Source organism: Argopecten irradians, chromosome 3 (assembly GCF_041381155.1).
Source record: "Argopecten irradians isolate NY chromosome 3, Ai_NY, whole genome shotgun sequence".
Taxonomy (NCBI): Eukaryota; Metazoa; Mollusca; class Bivalvia; order Pectinida; family Pectinidae; genus Argopecten; species Argopecten irradians.
Window position 1 is genome coordinate 22,074,429 of NC_091136.1, and position 26,386 is coordinate 22,100,814.

At 34.9% G+C, this 26,386-nt stretch overlaps 3 protein-coding genes across 3 annotated transcripts; 2 read left to right on the forward strand and 1 right to left on the reverse strand.

Annotated features, from left to right (window-relative positions):
* Nucleotides 1-2,114: 2,114 nt before the first annotated feature.
* On the forward strand, nucleotides 2,115-5,637 carry LOC138319971 (beta-1,3-galactosyl-O-glycosyl-glycoprotein beta-1,6-N-acetylglucosaminyltransferase-like). The gene is made up of 4 exons (XM_069263078.1): nucleotides 2,115-2,195; nucleotides 2,894-3,657; nucleotides 4,463-4,689; nucleotides 5,274-5,637. The coding sequence occupies exons 2-4, from the start codon at nucleotides 2,906-2,908 to the stop codon at nucleotides 5,594-5,596; spliced, it is 1,302 nt and encodes a 433-aa protein (XP_069119179.1). The 5' UTR covers nucleotides 2,115-2,195; nucleotides 2,894-2,905; the 3' UTR covers nucleotides 5,597-5,637.
* Nucleotides 5,638-10,427: 4,790 nt separating this feature from the next.
* LOC138319561 (uncharacterized) lies at nucleotides 10,428-13,512 on the forward strand. The gene is made up of 4 exons (XM_069262713.1): nucleotides 10,428-10,688; nucleotides 10,840-10,951; nucleotides 12,790-12,984; nucleotides 13,358-13,512. The coding sequence occupies exons 1-4, from the start codon at nucleotides 10,428-10,430 to the stop codon at nucleotides 13,510-13,512; spliced, it is 723 nt and encodes a 240-aa protein (XP_069118814.1).
* Nucleotides 13,513-14,591: 1,079 nt separating this feature from the next.
* Nucleotides 14,592-24,577, reverse strand: LOC138317860 (uncharacterized). The gene is made up of 12 exons (XM_069259813.1): nucleotides 24,408-24,577; nucleotides 22,114-22,140; nucleotides 21,549-21,908; nucleotides 20,892-21,103; nucleotides 20,357-20,518; nucleotides 19,642-19,789; nucleotides 19,211-19,368; nucleotides 18,651-18,802; nucleotides 16,830-16,954; nucleotides 16,240-16,317; nucleotides 15,345-15,410; nucleotides 14,592-15,088 (listed from the first exon to the last, which is right to left on the reverse strand). Exons 1-12 carry the CDS (start codon nucleotides 24,430-24,432, stop codon nucleotides 14,901-14,903), a joined length of 1,701 nt encoding a protein of 566 aa, XP_069115914.1. The 5' UTR covers nucleotides 24,433-24,577; the 3' UTR covers nucleotides 14,592-14,900.
* Between the last annotated feature and the right edge of the window lie 1,809 nt (nucleotides 24,578-26,386).

Here is a 26,386-nt window from a genome sequence, read left to right on the forward strand (position 1 = left end):
CACGATTTAATAAAATATTTATAAGATATAAGTCTCTGTACTGACCGTAGGGTTCACTTACGAATATAGTATAATCCTTGATACAGATAAAACCCAGTTGGACAATAATGCTGTGTTTGTTTGTTGATAAACCAATTAATTAGTTTGTTATTCTTTAAACTTTACTGTTAATTACTTCTTGCTAATCAATATACAATTAAATATGTTATTAGTATATATATATAATTATACACATTTAAGTTATGACATTATCAAATAGGATGGTTATGGCCTATGCACCAATAAAGCACAAGGGCATTTGGTCAAACCACAGAACTGCATATCATTCTTATTAAAATGTTATATATCCTATGTATTTATCTTATATAACTTAGTTTGAAATCACTACATCTATATTAAGTAGTGTATATGTGTGTAATGGTGTGTGTGTGAATGTATTATTGTAATTTCAAAATGTTATATTTACATACATGTATGTCCCTATATAGTCAACGGGAGGGGAGTTGCGTTCAAGTTAGCGTAAACGCAATGACGTATAAATACAAACGCAGTGCAGGATCGGACTACTTCTAGTTCACGCTTCGATAAGATTTTGCGTCATAAGTTGACGGATTTTAAAATAGCAATAAAGAGTTTTTATTTGGTCCAATTAAATATGTATTTGACATAAAAAAAAAACCCCATGTATTCAAGCATTGTAACGGTAATAAACTACAAAATGAATCGCTGGTCAGGGCTACAACCGGGGGCTTTCCTCAGGAATGTTCTGGGAATCCCATAGTTACGTCAGTTGTACATGTGTGTACGGTCACTTAATTATCTCACCTAAATATACAGAATATCTGATTGTCGGTGAACAATTCTGGGAGCGTCTAAGCGAACAATAGGTTAACAGATCATATACAGGTTGTCAAGAAAAAAAACATTACAGGTAGCCTATCCGAAACAGTATCATTAGCTTAAATGGGTGCGTCTTGGCATTCAAAATAGGCCTACACACACGCAAACACTTGTCTATCCTCCGTACAATAAAATAAAAGTCATGACTATGAAGAATTTAGTCTAAATCTCGTTCTTAGACCGATACATACATGACAAACATTCAGCAGCTCAACGGTCATACCATCAATAAGCTATATCATAGTCACTTTCCTCGGTTGAAAATCAAATATGGCGGCTCGCTCCACTTCGGACCGCATCACTACACTGACAACGATACATACCGGTAGTCGTTCCGCCTTGGTTATCTCAATTTTTATTCCAAATGGACATTATTGATGTATTATCAAATTGAAAAAAAAATGTTGAAAATAATTGAAAAGTGTCTTTGTTGTATTTCAAACCAAACTGCAGCTATAACATTCGGAACAATTGGAACTATATCTTCGGTCATCCTGACTACCGTAGTTACCCAACTTAGCAACCATCACTGTTTTAAATTTTACGTAAAAGTAGATTTATTTATGTAAATATATAGATTAACGCGCTACATTGAATATGTCTGTATCCCATTGCGTTCATACCACCTTTAACGCAATCAAAACACTGTTCAATCTCTATGTAACCTAATATCCGCCCAAGGAAAGAAATCATATAGGCTTTGTCTATTATTCATTCCCTTTGACTGCAATATCTTGTCAAAAAGTTTTGTTTAATGAAATATATGTAGAGTCGGGGAATCTCTAGTCCGCTGTTTGTTCGATAACCAATGCCTGCACTCTAACATTAACCCTGGTCAGCTCGCAGCTGTGTGAATATGATCAGAATGGAATAATGGTGCTATCAGGTAATTTTGTCACATAATACCGTAGTCCTACAAACGGCGACAGAGTCGGAACATACAATGGTAACATCCAATTTAAACTAATTTATTTCACCTGCTATAAATACTAGTGTATCATTAATTTTAAACGCAATTTAAAAAGAAAAATGTTTTTCTGATAGACTCTATGTTAACTTTGGAAAGTGACAGCTATTTCACGTTGTCATTCGTTCAGGTGGAGATATTATCGGGTGTCCCTAAGTACAGAGAAAGGCCTGAAAAGATACGATACAAAATGTCGATGAGGTCAGCTGATATCTAAACACTGTAGGTATTAAAGGTTACCCACAGACATTAACAAGCCTTTACTCACCTTAATTTAACTCACCTGGCGGATATTTACCGGATTTGTCAGTGGATCGACTAATATCAGGTAAAATATAAAGTTATTTATTTTTAGTGTAAAATATTTCCGTCAAGCTCAAGTTATAACATTTGATCTATGTCATTTCTAGTCAAGATAAACAGTACATCGGTTTCATCAAGGTTAAAAGTGACGAACCAGGTTTTGGTACAAGTATTAAGAGCTTCAAGATCTCTATTTAGGGTAGCTTGAATTTGTACATAGGAAAAAGAGAAACATTGGAGAGAAGTATTATCAGCGAAAAGACGAGATACGGAATAAAACAATATCTGCTATATCGTTTATATATATCAAAAATAAAAGAGGTCGTAAGATAAAACCCTGCGGAACTCCGGCATCAATTGAGCTCAATTTTGAAACTTATTCATTTATACAAACCATTTGCTGCCTTTGATTTAAGTAGTCCTGAACCAAACGATCAGTTCACTTCGAATTCTAAAAGATTTTAATTTTATAATAGACCTTTATGCCAGAGTCGATCAAAGGCTTTAATTCGGGTTCATATAATCAAATTCGGAACATTTGAAACACGAGTTTAATAAATACTGTGTGTTTTGCTTTCAAACTCAACTCTTGCGTTTTGATGAGTTTTGTAACCTTCACTTTACCAGATTCTCCTCCTGGTAAGCATAGCTGCTGAGTTTGTTTTATATAATCACTCCTACAACCACTGGACAATGTGTTTAACATTACCTACTTGTTTTCAGAACATTGGAAGCATGCCGTTCTACCGGAAGTATACTCAGTATTATCTACTGATTATGTTGGCGGTCTGTGTTTTGGTTGTATTTCGGTTTTTACAAACTTCTTCAACAAAGAGGAATTTTATCAAATATCAGCTGCCTAGTACTAGTATTCGGAATGCAAGTATGCTAGACTATTTTCCGTACCAACGAATACCTGTAGACATCAACTGTAAAGGTCTGTTTGACGGGAAGGAATCGGAATTCCTTAAAGCCGATTCTTGGACGAACCTGAACACAAGTCAGTTTATCTCGGATCAGGCTTACATAACGGACACGGCGGACTGTACAACGTTTATAAAGTCACGTGGTTATATCACAAAACCGTTAACTATGGAAGAAGAACTATATTCTATAGCGTATTCATTTGTCGTCTACGAAGATGCAAACCAAGTTGAAAGATTGCTGCGCGCATTATATCAACCTCAGAATTATTACTGTATACATATGGACGACAAATCACAACCTGATTTCCGGCGTGCCGTTTCCGGTGTAGCAAAGTGTTTCGATAACGTGTTGATCTCTTCTGTGTCTGTTTCTGTCTTAAGAAAATCTTTTACCGTGTTACAACCTGATCTGATATGTATGGAGGATTTGTGGAAGTATAAAAATTGGAAATATTTCATGAACTTGGCTGGTAACGAGTTTCCACTTCGAACGAATTTGGAACTAGTTAGGATTTTGAAAACACTGAATGGATCTAATCATATTCAAGGGATATTAAAAAGGTAATAGAAATAGATAGATGTATGCTTTACAATGAAAATACAATCTATAAAGAAATTTTATTATTGTTTTAAAATGTCATACTATTGTCAGACCATCCATTATTTGTCATCGTATTTCTAAAGTAGAAATGAAAGCAGTGTTATCTGCAGTATACTATAGAAAGGATTGTGTGATGTAACCGTGCCTGTTCGTCACTTTCCAACAATGCAATATGGAAGTAGGGACATTATTTATGTATTTACAGAAAAAAAATTATTTGTTTAAGCATACAAAAAATACATGTTTGCTTAAATCGTTAAAAAAATAAAAATCAAGGTAGAAAATTAATAATGTTTCAGGGTTAACGTGAATAGATTTGTTATGGAGACATAACTCAAAACTCTGAGGCGAAGCCGAGAGTACAGTCAGATTTGTGTACTATATCTTCATAACATAAAAAATCGACTGAAGTAAACGCTTAAAATTCAACACAATTAAGAAAATCTCTTCAACATCTCAAGGCCATCTCGGGATCCTTTTTCTCATGAAATTATTCCGCCGTTATCTTAGCCAATCAAAAGCGACGTTACAGACGGCTACGCCATTTCCCTCTCTATGAACAGATAACAGAAATTTTCAAGCCAATGGGAATACTCATTACAAGCAAAATTGAATCACTCGTCAATACATTTCATAGAAAATTGTAAAAAATATGTACAAGATACTGTCATGCAATACTTACAGATACGAATTTCCATACTAAATCCGGTCACGAATTAATTATGTAGTAATTAATGCTATAAATCGTTTGTTTACATTATATAGAGCAAACACAGATCGCTGGGAAAAAGCTGGATTACCTCCACATGATATCCGACCTATTAAAGGTTCCATGCATATAGTGGCCATCCGGGCATTTGTCGAGTACGCCCTACATAATCCTATAGCCCTGGAATTCCTGGAGTGGACGAAACATACTTCCTTTCCTGAAGAAACCTTCTTTTCCTCGCTCCATTACAATGCCCACCTGAATGTGCCGGGAGCATTCAAAGGTTGGTACTGTGAACGATTTTGATATTTAGTTCTTGATTATATTTATTAACGTCATATTGATAAAGATATAGATAAATTCCAGTACAGGAGCTAATAGTTCCTCTTCACAATTAGTTTATAAATTTATAAATGTTGGTTGCTTTATAATTCCATACTCCTGATTTGTTCTAGTTTTATCGTGATATCAGTTATTGTTAGGCACTGATACTACATCTCCCACAGTTCTACTTGTGTCATATAAAGACGGCCTCCCGTGTAAGGAATGTGTATGGAGTGATTACATGTTTTGGGAGGCTGTGGTATGTTCATGTAGTGTGTCTATATTATACTGACAACGGCCAAACCAGTCGTACCACTCTATCCCTTTTTCTGATTTCTATCTTATTTACTCAAAGCACGTCATTAGGCATCGGACTTAAGCACATTTTGTTTAATAAATTAAATACAAACACGCATTAATGAAACTTCGAAAGTAGAAAGACGTTTTGACATGGATATAATCAACTTTATAGTATTCATTTACTGTTTAGAATCTGAACACCTTCCTGGAGTAAACCAGATATTTCTTTATTATATTACGCAGGTAGTTTAGAAGAGGTGGATGACGGAGCTTATTTCGGACGATTTGTAAACTGGCTGAATTGGATTGATGGCACAGATAAATTCAAATCTGAATTCGACTGCAAGGGAAAATTTATCCACGGAATTTGTGTATTTGGAGTAAGAGATCTTCCTTTAATTATCAGTCGTCCAGAATTATTTGTGAATAAATTGTATAGATATTACCAGCCATACGCATTTGACTGCATGGAAGAACTGCTATTTAACCGGACGAGGGAGGGTTACCTCTCCAAACAGTCAGCCAATACGAATGTAGACACTCGTCAGTACGCCGACAGTTCATGACATTTTTTATCCATGTAATGGGTTTAAATTTATTAAAATAGTATAACAATCTAAACAAAGTTTGTGTAATGACTTGATTATTATTGAGGTATATTTTGTAACGTATCAGAGTAACTTCTACACACACATAGATTTTAAATGCATTGAGATTTTTAAAATGTGCATGTTTTGGTGGTAACATAGTGACAAACAGTCAATCCATACCAATGTGTTATATTTACACTTGCTAGGCTTGTTCACTATACGCAAATACTAGCCGATTTTGTTTACCATAACTGCATGGTAACATTGAACTTTGAACTTGCGTATGAAAATGTTCAATGCAACATAAAGGGGCTACTTTAAAAAAACCACATGGCTTTGTTTACATTTTGACGCAACATTACGTGTATATTGTTGTTTTTCATTGAATTTTGGAGAAAAAAGTAAACAATACATATATGTTTTATATTTATATATGATACAAACATTTTTTTAAATTAACATTGTATAAAGAAACGAAGACAAATACCCCGACCGGGGCGACGTGCAGTGCTTTTTTGTTAAAAATGATGGATGTCAAATGTAAACATTACCTCTGTGTCTGTGTCCTACGATCGAGTCTTTGGGGTTGACGGGCGTGAGACCCTCTGACAGAGCTAGGTCAGTTATAAAACATATTCTCTGGTCTTTGTTCTTTGAAAATTTAATCATGTGTATTATAAAACATGCACCGCTAGTAATACACGTGTTGACAGTTACGCGTCACCACAAATACATTGTAGGCCTATCCATCGAACACAAGTGAAGTTGTTGCATCTTTCGATGGCGATGGATCTAAGTGTAGATTATAAAATCACATGGCTCCTAAGGATGTAATATCGTCAAGTCAGACGACAATCTCAAACACATTGAGCTACTTGAATACCGGTGTTTTGACAACTTCGACAAACTCCAGTGTGTAAGCGTGCGTCAGCTTCGCCTCGCTGCACAATAACGGTCACCGAGTTCACACATGTGACCGGGTTAAAATACTTTATGTTATTACGCTATATATTAACTTTTAGCAAAATTGAACATATGTTTAAAGTTTTGATCTGATGAGATATTATTATCTCTGAAATTTACTTTGTTTGTCATGTTTATTTTACACTAAAATATTGATTTTTTTTGTCGTCGCGGATGAATAATTCTACATTACGTGAAGAGTCATCATTCGCTGTTCAATTGAGTAAGCTCCTCCCACTTTTGACCGACTTTTATTGAATAATTACGTCACTTTCAAATGACGATTTTATTGCATAAAATATAAATAAAATGTCGTGTGAGTGTAAATATAGGGCGTTAGCGCCCCATAGAATATATTCTTAGAGGAATTGCTCCATACAAGCATGGTTAACATAAAAACGAAATCCAATCCCTATATGGTTCTTATCTTAATGATGGCTTTATTGGAATCTTCTATCTTTTCGTTGTTGTGTAATTAAATTTGTTCAATATAACCGGGTTCCACTGTACTTGCAAATTGCCCCCTGTGTGTATAGGGCTATTATATCACCGTGATTGTCTTCTTAGTAATAAGTATGTTATAGCTTGATGGTTGGTAGGCCTTCACAAAACACATTTATTGTTCATTATGATATAATTTTCAACGTATCAAACTTCCGCACACAAAATAACCTTTAGCGTTTCATGTTTTAGTAGCTGCTCTGTTAAGAAACTACACTTCGCATTTGGTTATTGCTGAGTATAATGCACATATGTTACTAGAGTTATCTTTCCTAGCTAGTTGATGTAACGTCTATCGGCACAAAACGCCTTTACGTGTACTCCAAAGGATGTGACCACATATCGGGAACAAGTCCATTCATGATAAGGCCTTCTAACAGGCAAGTCAACTGTATAATAGTAAATACCAAAGCATCAAAATTAACTGAAATGTCCGTTTATTAAACTAAAAGACTAAAGCTTTGATTTAGAACTCACATCATTATTGTTATTTAACATAAAACTATTGTAGTGACAAAAAGTATTCCCTCATAGCTAACATAAAACGTAAAGTGCAAGATGGAGAAGGATGCCAACGTAACAATGTCGCTTAAATGATTCTCTTAATTAGGCAAGGACCACATAGCGTCAGGGAGGCATTATTGTATATATGTTCATAAGATTTAACGTCCTATTAACAGCCAAGATCATTTAAGGGAGACCTTTCATGTGTGTTACAACCCGCTTTGAAAAAAAATAACTCACTTTCAATGCACTTTGAAAAAATATTTCAAACTGCGTTGACTTACACCATATTTAACACACTTTGAAATGATTTTCCAAAGTGTGTTATTTTTTCAAGGTGGGTTATAACACATGTGTACTACGTGTTGCGATGTGTAAATTTCTGTATGGTATGTTTTGGGAGGCTGCGGTATACTCGTGTTGTGTATCTTTATAATTATGGAAACCTCGCCCTTTGAATGGTGTTGTCTCTATTTCTCTATTTTGTTATGGAATCTATTTCTAACTGTTTTCTTAAGAAATAGTATAAAAGAGAGATTTTTTTTTTCAAATATTATTTTTTATGTCCTAACATACACACTGTAGAATATATCAAACGCTATACAAAAGTTACTTTCTTTATATCATTACCATCGTTGAAAAGTTTGCGCTTTTTATTTCACCCCAAGACAAAAAGATAATAATTGATTGCGTCCTGAAAACATTCCGTAGGACTATGGCCTATATAGAATGACGTACTGATAGAGCATGTATCAAAAGCAAAATAAATTATTCCAAATGCATTTTTGTATTAATTAGACATACATATACACGATTAACATCAGTCGTTGTTCAAATGATGGATATCGTTTATGATGTATATTTAATCTGGTTGTATAAGGGCTAATCGTGACTATTTTAGACATGTTTGTTTTAATTAAATTAACGTCCTCTTACCGGCCTCCCATGTATTCAGTGTGTTGTGTGTATGACTTGTGTGGTGCATGTTTTGGGAGACTGCGGTATATTCATGTTGTGCCTTCTTGTATAGTGGAACTTTTACCCTTTTTATAGTGCTATATCACTGAAGCATGCCATGGAAGACACCAAATAACTCACCCAACCTGGTCACATTATACGGTTCCCCTCCTTAGATGCTGAGAACTAAACAGGAGCATAAATTGCTTCTTTTATAGACTTAAGTGTGAATCGGCCAGGGGACAGAATCAAGAGTCTTCCTCACGGGGTCGAACGCTTAAAGATGCTCCACCGCTGACAAACGGTATTTTTCACTATAACAAACATGAGCAGACGATTTAGTATTTTTCTTCAGTTACAAAAGTCATTTACTTTACACCATTACCACCATTGAAAAGTTTGAGCTTCTACATTTACTTTAAGTTAAAAATATAAAAAAAGAATTAATTGCTTCCCGAAAAAAATCCATGTCACTATATCCTATATGGAATGAAATACTGATTGCGCATGCACCACAGGCAAAAAATTATTATTTTGTTACATTTTTGTGCTAATTAGACATATTATACGTATATATGTATATACACGATTAAACACCAATTACTGTTCAATGGCCCTGCAGGTAGGGCGTTAGAATTGTACCTGCTGCCCCTATTGCATGATCGTAAAAGGCGACTAAATTTAGGATCTTATCTTTTCTCTTCTTCCTAACTGACTTTGTCTTTCCTAATGCCTCCCTTGGCACCGCCTCACTTTTGGCCTTGAGTTGAGCGTTCGCCCCTGTGAGGAAGGCTCTGGGTTCTGTCCCCTGGCCGAGACACACCAAAGTCTATAAAAGTGGTAGTTTCTGCTCCTGCTTAGCGCTCAGCATACAGGGAGTGGGACGACTGGTTCGCCCGTTGTCAGTATAATGTGACCGGGTGGGGTGTGTTGCTTGGTGTCTTTCGGCGGCATGCTTCAGTGATATAGCACTATAAAAAGGGCAACAGTTCCACTATACAAGAAGACACTACATGAATATACCGCAGTCTCCCAAAACACGCACCTCGCACAACATACATGCAACGCACAGCATACATGGGAGGCCGTCCTTACATGACCATAGCTGTTAATAGGACGTTAATTAATCAAACAAACAAACAAAAAATCAAATGATGAATATCATTTATGCTCTGTCGGCGGTGGAGTATCTTTAACCGAAAGCTAAAAGTGAGGTGGTGTCAAGAAGGCATTAAAAAGAAAAAGTTAGGAAGAAAGACCAGCCTTCAAGAACTGTTTAAGGTTTTTGTTATCTACTGCCTTAGGGAAGTTCTATTGTAAAATTACGTGGAAAGCTACTTAAACTGGAATATGTGAGAATATATCAATCGCCTGCAATATTAGAAACTTTCTATGGATATACGGATTCCTCTTTGGATTTGTGAACATTCTGAATATTTGAAATCGGGAAGAATTTGGGAATATACCAGGACATTCGCTTACAGAAACAATTTAATTTATGTATTGTTCTTTGACAAGTAACAATCACTTAAGATATTATTTACTCCACTTGTGTATTTTTGTATATACATGTACTTTCAAATTGTGTTTTGAACGAATCTTCGTTTTAATGCAATTGATCCCACCATGTTAATTGATTCAAGAAGATTTAATTAAGAGACAACTGATAGATTACATTAAACTAGTTTTCAAAATCAGCCATCCATGACGACGTAGACATGACACGCCTCTTCTAGAATACCAATAATTTTCCATCAGCCTAATATACATGTTGGTAAGGCATAACAAGTGACAGCAGTTTAACACTTGATCTCTTAATAAGATTAAAACACAACAGGTGATGTCATTACCTGTTGAAATACACCAGCACTTTTGCAAGAACATGCGGGTTTGCTTCACACTGGTGGTAATGGTACTGGCCAGGTTTTATATCAATGCAACTGAAATAAGGTGTACAAGACCAGCCTTGGTCTTGTATACAATGGGATATATTCAGTGTCAACGGGCGTGCATCCGTCGGACTGACTGCTATGTCCTCAGATACAACAAAGAACAACTCGCATGTAGCATCTACCTAGATAAACATTGTACCTCGGGTGTTGGAGGGAAATACATCTATCAGCTAAGAAATGGTATTAGCCAGGTATGTATGTCTGTATTCCATTGACTTTTCAGTTCATAGGTGAAATAGCATTATTTGATTAAACATTAGTAATTTTCACTGATGTGTCCTATTATATTGACGCAGACATTAATAAAGCAATAATTATCACACCTCATTGAAATAATAAATATTTTTTATTCGAATTCAGAGAAATGAAGACCTATGTGATCTGGACACGTGTTCTCCGGGATACATTTGTACCATTCTTCGTAATGGAAGCCAGATTTGTGTCCAGGATAAAAGTGAGTTTTTTTCATAATGTCGGTCTGGCAAAGTTTCACGTAATATTAAAAGCTTGGTATTTCGACTGATTTCGATAAAGACAGCAAGATATAAATATAATAAAAACTATCTGTTACAAACTTGTCTAATAGACACATACTGTACCGCACAGATAAGCAAATGTCACTATCTGTGATATCTAAACTAGACAAAAGATGCAATACCATTAACAGCGACATTCCTCACAACGAACCAAACTTACAACTTACATATTTAAGGATTAACTTCATTATATTTTTTGTGTTATGGAGATGTAACACAAAACTCTTAGTGTATTCTAAATAAACCGAGCGGTTTATGCTAAGAGTACACTCAGATTTTTGTGTCATATCTCCATAATATAAAAAATATATTCAAATTATCCTTATAATTCAATTAACTAAAGATAATCTCTTCAATATTCAAAACTTAATTTGGGGCTCTTTCGTCTATAAAAACACTACGCCGTTATCTCAGCCAATCCGAAGCGACGTTACAAACTGACACTATTTTTTTCCTTTATGAGCTGATAAAGTAAATTTTTAGTCAATGAAAATGCTCGTTTCATGCAAAATCGAATTATTCAAAAATAAGCCTGGCTATCCAGGTAAATATAGATTAAAGGTTATTCTGTTGATTAGCACTGTTAACACTACTGATGTCATTTAAGTAATAAATATTTCCAGTAATAACGCTTATTAACACACGAAAATAGATCGGATCAGTGCGGTTTTGTGCCTGCTGATGATCGGCTATCCCGCAGCCTTGATTTGATATAGCAAACCCATGGAAAGCTACTGTACGGTTTATAGCCACTTAACTGTATGTTGATAGGGATTGTAGCTATAAACCATACAGTAGCCCGATATAATAAGCCTCAATTGCACATATACTGTAAGTGTATATAGAAATGAACGCGCAAAATAAATTTCTCTTTATTGACTTCATTGTAAAATTGATATGTATAATTCGATGCACTGTAAGCTTCAGTTTATGAGAATAAAAAATGTCGTTGTCATTGTCATTGTCATTATAAATGCATTAACTTCGCACCAATAACGCTTGGTTGTCTCTTTATATGTTCGATGTATATAAATACATGTAGTTCGGAGTACATTCATAATTCATCATATTTATTGGTAAGATATAAATTAAAACATCAATTTAGTAAACTCGAATGCAAGAGCTGTTGATAAGTGGCCGCCGATTACACGAGTTTAAGAACAAGATACAAATATTTATCATAGCATACCGGTTGCAAACATTAAAGACAAAACCATTGAATCTGTATTGACTCATTTTATGTATGTCTATAAAATGAGTAAAATAAATCTAAATTATCGGTGCCCTAAAACATCATTGTTTATCTCTCGCTTCGGCATTCGCTATTTCCGGAACTCATACCGCTACAGTTGGACCACTGTGCTAATGTGCCACTGTGTATAGCTGGGTGGCAGCAACTAGGTAGTCTCGCTCTACTCTCTAACACAATGATAATGGTATATCCGAAACTGTACGCCGCTTCCAAAGAAGGGTTTCCTTACATACCTTAGCTGTAACTACCAAGTGAGTTACTGTAGATAAACTTGTTTGGCTTCTCTTTACGTTTTGTTCCTAACGGATTCATGGCTATTCATTTGGCGAGTAAAACCCATTAGATGTTCTACTGTACTTGTAACATCGTGATTAATTTTCGAGATTTCTTATTATCCACGCAGTACGTGAAAGTTAACCGCACGTAAAGTTACGTTAGTTCATTTTCTTGTCGACTAAGTGATGCATACGATATTTCATATTTCAAAAATAACGTTTGTTTCAGTATTGACTTATGGACGCACTCTCCCGGCTTCATTTCTTCAATTAGACGGAAACTTCTTTATCTTTATTGAAGCTTGGGCCATTAGGTCTGCTGCAGCCTCGTTTTGTTCAAATAGTTTTTCTGGTCATTTAGCTGTTTCGAATACAATTAAAAAACTTCGAGCACTTGCAGGCGTAATGCTGGATATCCCAACAAGTAAGTACAGTAAAAGCTCAATACTAACATTTACCCTGCATTGTTTGAAGATCATTTGCCCATTATCTCGATAAACCCCAATCAAAGCTGAATCCATTCTTGTACTTAATCCATTGTTATCACTGCAGTATACGTTATATGGTAAAAACAATCTTATATGAGTAAATGGATATTAGTGAATGTGTCTGTCAACATCTATCAGTTGATAGATATCTTAATTGAAATACAAAGCGGTCCTATACGTGTCATCACGATATTGGATGTTAATAAATTCCATATTACATAGTCATTCAACATCTGGTATGTGATTTGAATGTGAACTACATTGTGCAAGTGATGAATTATTTTGTCTATTCATTGATTTGTTCGTTAGCCCAATACTGGTGGATCGGAGGCCATTATGAACAAAACGTCGTGACCTGGTATCCCGACACTTACGCCGATGTCAACTGTGTTGGACTTAACCTGTACGGGCAGTTTTTTCATATCGAATGCTCTTTGGCTTACTATTTTGTCTGTGAAATGTAATCATTGCTTCTAACAAAAATAACTTCATTGCTGATAAAAAAAGAGAAATATTTTGTTTGTATCATTTTTATAATCATGGTTTTGAATGAGAGCGTGGAGGTAGACTTTGTTCACTAGGCAAATGTTGATGTGATGATTATGTCTGCTATGTCTGTCTGGTTCGAGTCTGGCCTGGTACTAACAACTTTAGTAGGAATATTACATGTTTGGTGTCTGCCGAATATCAAATTTGCAGTAGTTGTCACTTTGATTGAGAAAAATCAAATTGAGAGAACGAATGTGATATTAGCATCTTACAAAATTCTTTGTGTGAATAGTAACAATATCCAGTGAAATAATATATTTTTCACATTGTTAACTTCTGTGTGTATATATACAATAAAGTGGAGAATACAGTAGAATTATACTTGAGTTCTTAGTGTTTAAAAGCGATGGTCCATTTGGTGAGCGGGATCAGGCTTATCGCGGTTCATGATACATTATATCCAAATCAGGATAATATATTTCCAGTAAATATCACTAAATAATTCGTTATGATTTTCTTATGTAATCTTTTTTGCGGGTAGATATTGATTGTGACGTCATGTGTTTACGAACGTAACGTCATATATTTAGGAGAAAACTACGTGAGTTGCGTCCACAAAATAATGATTTCACAATGGATACCTACCCGCAAGGACGGAATATTTAAAGAACACAGCATTTGTTTATTTTGGAATAAAATGGGAAAAGTGATAACTCCAATCATCCCTTGAACAATTAGACAATGGTATTGTTTGTTTCATGTGAATCACTATAATACCTTAAGACATTGTTTTCACAATATATCATACATTAACACGTTAACGAGACATAACTCGGATCGTAAAAGTAAAACATCAAACCTTTACAAATAGACCAAACCTACTATGTGTCTGTTTTCTGTACAGTACCAATGGTAACGTTGGTCCTTCCTTACATCAAGTCAAAATATTAACTGTAACAATGCGATTCAGAAATCATAATCTAATCAAGCCCTGTACTAGTACTAGTACACACATATCTATTCTCAGTGCAAAAAAATAAAGCTATTGAATGTATAAAATTAATTTTTTATTACATGTGAAATGTTTTTGACAGAGTTGATACAATAAAAATGAAGGTCAATATGTGTATGAACGAATAAATAAGTTTAAGAGAGACCTGCCCGGTAATAATTATAAATGTTATTCACATGATAACATGATCCAGAATAATTATTGAAGATATCGACCTTCATATAGCAAGGCTCTATTAGACCAGGAATCAAGTAATTATCATTTATCTTATAAGATCTATAAAAGGTCCTTTTCCTAAATGATACACTCTTTTGATATAGCGTTGTAATTTTGAATGTCTCTATATGGTGTTCATGGTCCCTTGCACGTGCCCGAACGAGCTACACATGCTCTGCTGTTGTAGTCAAATATCAAATTTGCCGGACAGGGCCGAACAAAGTCACCACTCGGTGCGCATGTCAGGTAATAGTGACATCCGGTACACGATTGATAGTCGCCAAGCTGTAGATTACGACAGTCAGACGCTTTATGACAGCCCCCTAAAAAGTAAAACATTGCCGAATTAAGCTAAAAATCATACACCAATATGTCAGAACGATCTATATGCATCACAGTTAATTTCCTGCCGGCACAGCAAATACAGATCATTTTCAGGACATGTTACACCAGTGATATATGCAAAGGTTACTACATGGGCAAAGTGACAGGATATAGGAAAGATTATGATATGCCAAAATATGTTTTAGTAATCAAAATGTGCAAAAGAGCAATAGAAACTCCCAAATGCTGACTTACTTGTGAATGTGCTCTGGCCAATGGTTTGGACATTTCCTCCAATCGGCACGGGGATGTTGGATTGTACTAAAAGGAGAAAATAAAATGGGGTTTATACAACCAAATTTTACATTCAGTATTTGCATTGATAAATTAATGTATCGAAATATGGAATATGATATAATAAATATGTTCAAATGTGTTTCAAAGATACGTATTTATTCATTATCAGCGTGGATTAGTTAAAATCTAAGAAAATCATGCTTTAAATAATCCAAATGAAAATAAATATTTGTTTTTGTACATCATATATTATATGCTTTATAGGTGTAAATATTAATATATATTCTTATCATCTTAATGTAACTGTGCATTATAAAATTTTGATTCATGCGATTCTCTTAGAATGGAAATGTAATCAGAAATCGAAAACATATAGAAAGAATTGTAGCATTATGTATTTGGAAAAAGAAGGTTATTTGTAAGTATTATATACAAAGATACAGAATATAGTAAAAACAAAATAACAAGTCACGTGTTGTTATTGTCTACAATAGCTATTAACTACCAGATATTTAGTTAATTAGTTGACTTCGTCAATATACTGGTTAATAATTCAATTCAATTTGACCTTTTTTTCTTTGGCAATAAATATAAATTAAATTTCCCTCTCATTAAAAAACATTGTTTAAACATTTTCAACAATACAATAATTTAAGTTTAGACGGATGAGATCGATAAGACCGTGCAATACCAGTAACTGTTAGTAATGACTTCTTCCGAGAGCTCTGACACCTCCCTCGGCATACAACGACTGTAGCATTAAACCTTGTACAAGTACGTCACCTCTTTAACATATAAGAAATATGAAATAAATAAGACAATAATAGTTTTACTAGACATCTGGTTATCTTACTTGTTGTTGGTGCTATGGTTGACGGCGTGGTAGGTATAGCGACAGCGGGAGTGAAACTGTTCACTGGTGCATTCCAGACTGAAATTTATAACACAAGTTATCGCTTCATGTATCAGTGGAAGACATAATAAGTAAGTTCGTTAGAATTGTTGTTTACCAGAAATTCTAATCACTAATTTTAACCTCCTGTAGACGTTATATTATCACCTACGCCCGTTTATTTTTTTCATAAATTACCTCCGGAACGAATATCACATTCACAACGTAAACAACATACTTAAATACGTATTTCTTTATAAATAGTTATTATGCTACGTTTTTTTCAAAACACACGTAATTGTATACGTTATTGATTTCAAATACTTGTTCATTTTAAATCAATATGGAAATGTAATGTAGCGCTAAAATTTGTGTGAAAGAAAACTAATTGAATGGTATTCTGGCAACACGACCGACTCAATTCATCCCTATTTTTATTGTTACTAGTTACACAATAAAACCAGCTTTTGTATCTCATTGACTTAAATCACAGTTCCATTATCTCATTGACCTTCACAATAAATCTAAATTATCATTTCTCACTGACTTACATTTCTTCTTCTCACAGATGTAGTTAATAGGGCTGTTACAGTTGACATCGTTGAGTCCACTGTTGACAAGCTCCCCGCAATGTTCGATGGTCATATAGTTATCCGGCATCTTTGGCAGCCAGGGACTGGTGTTTCACGACAAACAACCAAGAATATATGTAGTAAACACATGGATAGTTTCTCTTGTTTATTTTATTTATATTGTGCTATCGGAGAGCCTATAACTATGATGTCCGGTTAGGGCCACCTCGTAATCTCGCACCCTCGACCTGCAAGTCGAGGGTGTGAGGTTGTGAGGTTGCGAGGCGAGGCCGCGAGGTTACCAGCCTCGCAACTTCGCGATCGCCTCGCGATCTTGTAACCTCGTGCAAGGAAACAGTAATCTGTTCATGCGTATTGACAAATAATTGATTGGTTTGATAATTTGTTATTGGATGATTTCCTAACTTCGAATTACTTTCATTATATATCTTAAGTTACGTACTCTCATGTCGCAATAGCCGTGTTAACCTAGGCCTGTTCAAGACATAAATATAAAAGATGATATCTTGCAAAGGAAATTAAGCATTTAAAGAAATAGGATATCTTGTAAAGGATTTTGAAGATGTTGTGCTTCGTTATTGGATAATCTAACTTTAATGAGACTTAATGTAAATTTTGTAGATATATTATCATTTTAAGACATTTAAGTATTTGTTGAATGAATAAATAAATAACAAGTACAATTACTGTCTCATTGCACGAGGTTTTGAGGTTGCGAGATCGCGAGGCGAGGCCGCGAGGTTGCGAGGCTAGCGACCTGGCAACCTCGCCTCGCAACCTCGCGGCCTCGTCTTACGATCTCGCACCCTCAACTTGCATATATTATGGTGACCGGTTACCAACCTCTATAAAATGATTTATTTGCTTTAGGTGCATGCTCAATCAGTACTTCATTCAATATAGGATTTTTTTCGGGATGTAATTAATTATTTTTAATATTTTTATCTTGAAGTAAAATTAGAAGCTCAAATTTTTCAATGGTGGTAATGGTGTATAGTAAGTAACTTTTGTAGCTGAAAAAATACTAAAGTCTGTTCCTGTGTTTGATAGAGAAAAATACCATTTGTCAGCGGTAAAGCATCTAAAAGTAAATTCATTATAGGCGATTCATCAATATCATGCTATACAAATATCATCTTATACACATGTTCATTTTTAGCGTTTAAATATGTATCAGCAAAGAGCCAACAGTTTCCAATGTACCCTTTTTGTTATTCTACAATTTTTTTTTCAAAATGCACATACATTTAAGTAACAACATGTAGTTCCTTAACCTTGAATATTCAAACACGTGTTTGTCTTGATTTCGTCTTATATATATCCAATATAGCAAACCTTAAGTGACATCTTGCTTGAAAAAATCATTAGTGAAAGATAGCATGAAACAGGTCTTAATTTCATCCGCGGAAAATTAATCAAAATGCACCAGTTAAATAATCAAGTAATCATCTACATTAAAGCAAACCTCGAGGGAAATATATAAATATTAATTGGAAACATATCAAAACCCATGATGTTATGATGTTATGATAGAAAACAAATATCATGGCCCAATGCCTTTGGCACGTCTTTGTATATCTAATAACACATTTACATTAATTACCATAATGGGAGTCAATCGATAAGAAACAAATTTAAAATATGATCTCTCTCATAATAGCGAAATCCTGAAAACTTCTCTTATGCATTACTTACAAAACGGCGGGGTCATGGGAAATTAACTAATGCATTACGTACGAAATGGCGGGATCATGAGAACTTTACCAATGCATTACTTACAAAATGGCGGGGTCGTGTGGAGTGCCGTCCACCCACTTGTAGTCCTGGGAGTCTCTGCGTGGCCTGTTACTCAGTCCTACCCACACTTGGAATAGTTGGGTGTTGGGGAACTGGGTATTTTTAACGATGTTCAACTGCTGGATTAGCCAATTCTATAAGAGCAACACGTTGTCATTGATAAGCGGAAGGAAAGCATTTTGAGTAAAACTTGAAAAAGAGACCTATCGCTCGATAGAGAAAAAGATTCAATAAATGTCGTCATATATTCAAACTAAACTTTGAACAAAGTGTCGATAGAAGAACAATTTATATTACCATGTTTTATGTTTTATCATGAAAACAAGATGAAGTGGGGGCGATATGGTGATATCACAATATGAACAATATATAGGACGTTCCTTTTTTCTACTGGACAATCTGATTTCAGTAAGATATACTTTAGAGAAAATATTCTCTATGACCAACACAACGGCGCAGCAGTTTCCACAACCAAAGTAGTTATGGCCAAAGTAGACATGAGAACAGCAGCCTTTACAATATTAATGGCGGTGGCCACATACCCTCTCCGCGACCGAGTCGATCTGTACCAGGTCGCCCTGAGCCAACCTACAGGCCTGTCTAGCGTCATCAAATCCCTTAGACTGTTTTGTGGTGATCAGGTAACACTCGTTACTGTTGGGTCTCTCGGTCCAGCCGGCCGGACACTGACCGTACGGATCTTAAACAAAGTGCAAAGAAGCAATTAAATTTCTTAAATATCAATTAGGTATCAAATAAAGACACAAACGGAGGATAAAAAAGTTAAACAATGAAAGTTACAAATAAAAAATCACACTTTTTAGCAATCAAATGGGTAAACAGATTGAACAATTATGTCCTTTCTGTTCTACAGAACCCTGTATAGATGTTCTTGCCGGCATCAATAATTTTAATGAATAATTGTTGGATGCTATATCGAATTAGGCGTCTGAGGTATCCTAATCATACTCACTAGCATCTGTAGGACACCCAATAGCATCCCACCTCAGAGATATATGAGAGTCCCATTTTGTAGGATATAGACGGATGTATTTGGCGATTACTGGACAGGGCAGCATGTTTGTGACGGGAGTATCTTGGTCGGTATTTCCCGGGAAAATCTGTGTAAAATGAGAATCCGTGTTAGTTTAATTGAGTAGAAAGCGACATTTTCTCCTAGCGAAAAAAACCCCATTACCGTATGTCATGCAGTACATTTAGTTCAGTATTAGTTTAGTATATCGTTATTCTGTTATTATTATTGACCAATGACGACGTACCATATCATTAAATTCGTTTACATTTATTAATATCAACCAATGACGACGTACCATATAATTAAATTCGTTTACATTTATTAATATCAACCAATGACGACGTACCATATCATTAAGTTCGTTTACATTTATTAATATCAACTAATGACGACGTACCATATTATTAGGTCCGTTTACATTTATTAATATCGACCAATGACGACGTACCATATCATTAGGTCCGTTTACACTTATTAATATCAACCAATGACGACGTACCATATCATTAGGTCCGTTTACATTTATTAATATCAACCAATGACGACGTACCATATTATTAGGTCCGTTTACATTTATAAATATCGACCAATGATGACGTACCATATCATTAGGTCCGTTTACATTTATTAATATCGACCAATGACGACGTACCATATCATTAGGTCCGTTTTTCACCATCTGCCAGGTCGTGCCGTCAATACTGTAGCCGACTTTGTAACTGGTCACTTTCTGACTACAGCAGTTGTCCTTTGGGTTGACGTTGCGTCCCTGTGTAACCATTCCTCGAATAGTAGACACTTTCGTCAGCTCGGCCTGCGAATAACGCGACGTTACATTAAATACTGATGGACTCGATGAAAATGAAATATTATCTGTACCATTCCCCAACATTTAATAATTACCGTCCTTGATCGATCAATGCTAAAGTTTATGAAATGTGACACTAAATCACAACTAACATATTTATATTTTTTTACACTCTTTGAAATCGACTATTACATTTGTGCTTCTTAGATGTATGTGAAAAGTTTTCTGATAACACAGATATATACACTAACTTATTGATACAATGCTTTTCGTATTAGTGATGTGCCCCACCTGTACAGAGATATCTTGCCTTTATGACGTCAAATGTCTTACCTGTATTGTGTAAGATGTCACATGTGGACGACGTCAGATATCTTACCTGTATGTACTGATTTTTGTCATTAACTCCGGCACTCCACGCCCCTCTCAGGTAGGTTCCATTAGCGTAATCCACGGCTGTCGTAAACAGACGAGAGCGATGAGGTTTATGGTCATCGTTGGTTTTGTTTGCCCATGTGGACGATGCGGTCAGTTTGTTGTCCGGAATACCTCGTTTACCGGACACTAAGTACTCATGACACACCTGAGGGGCTGGAAACATAAATAGGCAATGAATATTAAATTGTCCCGTTGTCTCCTGAGGAGCCAATACGACAATCATTCATAAGAGTTTGCTTTATTAATTATCTTTTAATTGGACCTTTCTAAATAAACTTAAAAATGTTAATTTTGATCATTCAAATCATACACTTTACTTGGTCTTTACGTTTTTGAAACAAATTTGTTTTACAGAACATAATAACGGTTATTGATCCTTGTTCCGTTCATTGCTATAATGAAGCCAGTTTGGAGTAACTGGTTTTTCTTTTATTTGAAAAACAACAACTTTATCGTTTTTTATTCATTTAGCTATTTTTGTAAATATTTGGCTACCTAGCCAGCATTATTAACACAATCATCTAAGCAATAGCTATATATATAGTCGTTTTATATAACGTGAAGGTGACATGAGAAATACAGTCAAACTGATGCTTACCCCCTTGTTGTGTAGCGGTTTGCTGAGTGACCGGTGGGGCGGTGGTGGTAGTTGTGGTGGTGGTAGTGGTCGTGGTCGGGACCGGATCACAGTCATACTGAAGGTCTAGGTACTTTGATACCCCAGGGCACGGATTCTCACCAATCACATTGCTGTCTGCTGTCAGCTGACATGCATTCAGTCCATTACATTTATTGGCGAGGTAAGCGGTTGTCCGCCCGGACGAGTAACAGTTTGTGGTAGGATCGTTACTACACACGATCTTTGAGGTACGACCAAAGTTTACACTCCTTATCTTTAACGCAAATCCACTCTTACATGATATTGAGTCGGTTGACTGCTCGCAGATAAATTTATTCACTGAAAAATAATTATTAAACAAGCAAACCAATATTTGAATCGTTCGAGAATTTCCCTTTTCTTTTCTTTGTAAAGTAAAACTTCTACTTTTAGACTTCTCATTTTGATAGATAAACTCAATAAAGTATTAGAAAAGATAATGGTATGTATATCATATTGTCGAATGTGTACTGAAAACAGAGATCAAAGGAAATTGTTTACTTACACGAGAACACAACACCAGGTAAGAATACTGAAAATTAAATAAAGAAATGTTATATGTACTTATTTGTTATTTTACACATATTTACTTTTCAACTTAAAACAAAAATACTCATAACTTAACGTCTATGTGTGGAATGTGATTTTAACCTTTGTTGAGAAAATATTGAACTAAAGCTCCTTGTTAAAACTGGTCACTGGTTGCCTCAATTTAATGTTATCAATATGTAATGGGGAAGTAAGACCCAGTTAGATGACATAGGCTGTCAAGTTGAGTGTTTGTTTACAATATATAATTAAGATATATATATATTTGAGGTCAAAGGATTCGAGAATAAACATATTCGGGATCATGTCGATTTCTTCTATGCTGTTTGTTGTTAGATTCGAAACCATTCAGTAAGGTGGAGTGTCACGCCACCGTGTACAAGAGCAGCATTTAATGGATTTGTAAAGTCTAAAGATTTGATGGGCCTAATTGACCCTAAGTAGTAAATGATAAACAATTGAAGAGCTTAACATTAACCATAATACCCTACAATCTCGATAGTAAGTCTGAATTGAAAATCGACCGATTTATACCGACCCAACATACATAACAGATACCTCTTATTTATCAGTTATCAATATGATATTCAGACATTCAATGACCCTTAAGTCTTCCGTCATTTTTTTGATACTGCTAATGAAATTCTTTGAATAATGTCAAGAAAAACCTCAATGTTGTGTTTGTTCGAAGTCACAAGTTTGACTTGTTGTTTCTAAATATGAAACATTGCGAATTCGTAGATGTTTCAGGATATAAACGCTTTGTGACCTTGTAGTCATTGTTTGGCCATAGGAAATGGTTGGCAAGAAGACTTGTTTGTTGACTCCTACATATCGTCGGACGGTTTGTGTTTGAGTTGGAGAGTGTTTTCTGAACAGTTACACAATTTTAGTATAACTGTAACCGTATTTACTTAAGCGCAAATGCTATAAACATTGTGTAAATTGTGATTTATTGGCGTGAACATTACGTAGAAGGTGGTTCAATACCGGAAATACCCTTTTACAAAATTTAGAGATGTACTTGATTTGGTGCCTAAAAGACAACGCGAAAAGCGCTAAAATTCAACTACCACTAATATATGTCCGATTACAGTATTGACATTTCAAAACAGTAAGTCATTTTCATTTAGAACAAATTAATTTTAGTTCCAAAAGTTTTTTTTTTAAATATGTCGAGAGTTATGTCAGGAATTTATCTTCAAATATCACAGAAAAATAGTTTTCTCGTAAAGTAATCTACGCTTTGAAGTAAAGTAATGCATCAATATCAACGTTCATCATTTACGAAAATCGTTATCCAATTATGTTCAGTGTTTTATTTTGATACATAATGATCACACTATTCAATCAAGGTTAGTTTTGAAATAATGTGTGAATAAGTTATTAAACATTCATCCATTTACGTTTTATATGTTGTAAATGTATTACTAACAGATCAAGAGGATCTTCAAACATGCTATTTATCACCAAAAATGATCACCAAATGTTTACAATACATAATTTTTAATTTCTAAGACATAAACTTGGGCAGCATTGCTGAGAGTAATGATATGAACGTCTATTGTGATATAAACAATGTATAAATGGTCAGATGTCAAGCAGTGGCGTAAAACTGAAGAAAATATTTTCTGTGATTATAAAATTAATTCTTTCGCTTTTTCCTATTAACGTTCATAGAATATCAGGAAGGAAAGATTTTGTTGATCAACTTTTGTGATTTATAAAGAGAAACAATAGGTTGTAACGTTAATGCTCTCAGGAAAAGTAAAACAAAATAAGAACGAAATGATATGTTTGGATATCAGTATATGTCATTGTGATTGTACAGAACGCACAAACAACACGCTAACTATTCGGAGTATCCATTGGGCGGAAACTGTGAAACTGTATTAAATTTCAAAAAGTCAAACAATATATTTGTGAAAAAACTTGATTGGCAGATCGCGAACAGAAACGAAAAACTTGAAACTTGAAAAAAACAGAACATAATAATAGTTCCGAAAAATATTTTATAGGCATTGATTAAGGAATATTATTTTTGGAACGAAAATGATGTTCAGGTCTTGTAAAGCGGATACAACAGTGTAGAATAATGACGATTAACGATGCATATTGCTTTTTGCTTGTCCCCACAATTCCTGACATCATTTTATGTAAAATTAAGAAAACTTAAATTAACACAGATAGATATAAAAGATGTACATTAAAATCATTAAATGTAAAAAAAGGATATATAACAGTACTTACCAACAGCAAGAAGATACGTATGCATCTTCGTAAAATCACAGTGACAAGTCCAAGAAGTGATCGCTCTCAATGGAATGCAGATACTCCTATTGTTATTTCATGGAACCAGTTTCCGTTGATGGCGTGCGGTTATGTCCTGCGTAAACCGTCTTGTCTCTGACTGGATGGGAATCCTGGGGCCTATATATCGCTATCTCCCACACCCAAATGTGTGGACACCCTCTAATGACCAGGGCTCACATTCCATCACACCATGTAATATCACGATATTTACTAAAAGATTGTGTTGTTTCTTTGCTCGACCTTTTCGAATCGGCATCTGATAAGAGGAAATCTATAATAAATGAGGCTCATTTAGGGGGATATTCAAACGTAACACCAAATCATTTTATAATCTAAAATTTGTTTAGAAATAAGATAATGAATTAAAATTTTGAATTTATGCTTATTGTTTTTTGAACTCTTATAAAAAGCCTTATTTGTAGCAAGGAAGTGTTTTTATTCTTACTTTTTCTTGTCCGGTACGTGTGGTCGACGCGACATAACGCCATGGACCCGTTTGTTTAGCCCAAAGAAGGAGGGACATTGACTTGTTTACGAAACTTTCCATTTGTCGTGAACTGGGAGTCTATATTTGGGGATTAGCCGGAGTGGACATGGAGCGGGTGGTCAACCAGTTCAGATAACGCCACACTCAGATGGTGGGGCGGGGACGGCACATAGGACGTCACTCACACACACAACGTATTTATAAACAACTTGTATTTTCGGATTGTTTATGTCTTAACGACAGCAATTAATTCCCAAACAAACTCATTGTTATACCACATCACCTTTTTAATACGTTAGCGATGTCACGAACACTTTAACCTCTCCAACATTTTCATGTACTTCTAACAACTGTAACGACGGGTTCAAAATCATACAACATGCACCAGGTGCGTGAAAAATAAATCTGGCTGCTTTAAATTTCTCACGAAAACGCATTTTTTGTTCATTATTATGAATTGATCATATGATTTCTTAAGCTTTTGAGATGCCTTTATTTAGACGAACAACCTTTACGATGACTTTGGTTTGAAGATAAGGTGAGTTTGTTTGAGGGTAAACACTGATGCAAACTTTCTGTGTTTGATAATACGTACCGAATGCCCCTCTCAACGAACGTCATCAAAATATGTCTATAATATGGCCTATCAACGAGTTTTCAAGTCTCCGGCACCTCCGATAGTTAATAAGGAAGGTTTAAGTGCAGATGATTCCTTCTGTAAGATGATGACACTTTCCAAAACATAAAATGCCAAACAAATAGCTGATTTATTGAATTTGATTCATTTTCAATATCGAAAACATTACAAAACCTATAACTCCTTTTAAATATTTCTTTTTTAAGTATAGAGACAAAGAAGTAATTTCTTTCTAAGTGGACAAACGATTGTTAAAATTTCGAAGCATTCCTTCCTTTACCAGGTAAGAACATTTACGATTGTGATGAATAGTGGAGAATTCTGTAAAGCATTGTTTTAATCAAATGCGATCGTCGAAGATTTACATATTTTATCAATTAAAACAATATCTTAGGGCAGCATCCAGGTGTAAAGTACTATGTGTAGAGACTCGGTATTGCACATGCGTGTATGAAGTTCCCTTCATATTTACTTCTGAAAGAGTCTTCTACTACATACAAAAAAGATGAATATCACCATTAGAAAGGCGCACAACACTCAAATAAAAAAGTATATAAAGTTTTCTTATAATAAAACATATACCTAACGTTAATGAAGCTTAATAAATACTTCTTGAAAAAAAAACAATTTCAATTTCTGAACTATCACCATATTCACAGCTGCTAGAAGTTTTGGACGAAGGTATGAAAAAGGAACACTCAATAGATTATATTTGTCCAGAAAGCATTTGATACAATACCCCACAACAGCTTCAACAACAGATTATATTCTTATACTTTTTTTCAAATCAAC

Excerpts from the sequence above, each read along its gene's own strand:
- LOC138319971 (XM_069263078.1), top strand. The coding sequence starts at position 2,906 with ATGCCGTTCTACCGGAAGTATACTCAGTATTATCTACTGATTATGTTG. Across the intron at positions 3,658-4,462 it reads ATTCAAGGGATATTAAAAAG|AGCAAACACAGATCGCTGGG; the intron begins GTAATAGAAATA and ends TACATTATATAG. Across the intron at positions 4,690-5,273 it reads TGTGCCGGGAGCATTCAAAG|GTAGTTTAGAAGAGGTGGAT; the intron begins GTTGGTACTGTG and ends TATATTACGCAG.
- LOC138319561 (XM_069262713.1), top strand. The coding sequence starts at position 10,428 with ATGCGGGTTTGCTTCACACTGGTGGTAATGGTACTGGCCAGGTTTTAT. Across the intron at positions 10,952-12,789 it reads GATTTGTGTCCAGGATAAAA|TATTGACTTATGGACGCACT; the intron begins GTGAGTTTTTTT and ends CGTTTGTTTCAG. Across the intron at positions 12,985-13,357 it reads AATGCTGGATATCCCAACAA|CCCAATACTGGTGGATCGGA; the intron begins GTAAGTACAGTA and ends TTTGTTCGTTAG.
- LOC138317860 (XM_069259813.1), bottom strand. The coding sequence starts at position 24,432 with ATGCATACGTATCTTCTTGCTGTTG. Across the intron at positions 21,909-22,113 it reads ACCTGGTGTTGTGTTCTCGT|TGAATAAATTTATCTGCGAG; the intron begins GTAAGTAAACAA and ends ATTATTTTTCAG. Across the intron at positions 15,411-16,239 it reads AACCATAGCACCAACAACAA|TACAATCCAACATCCCCGTG; the intron begins GTAAGATAACCA and ends TTCTCCTTTTAG.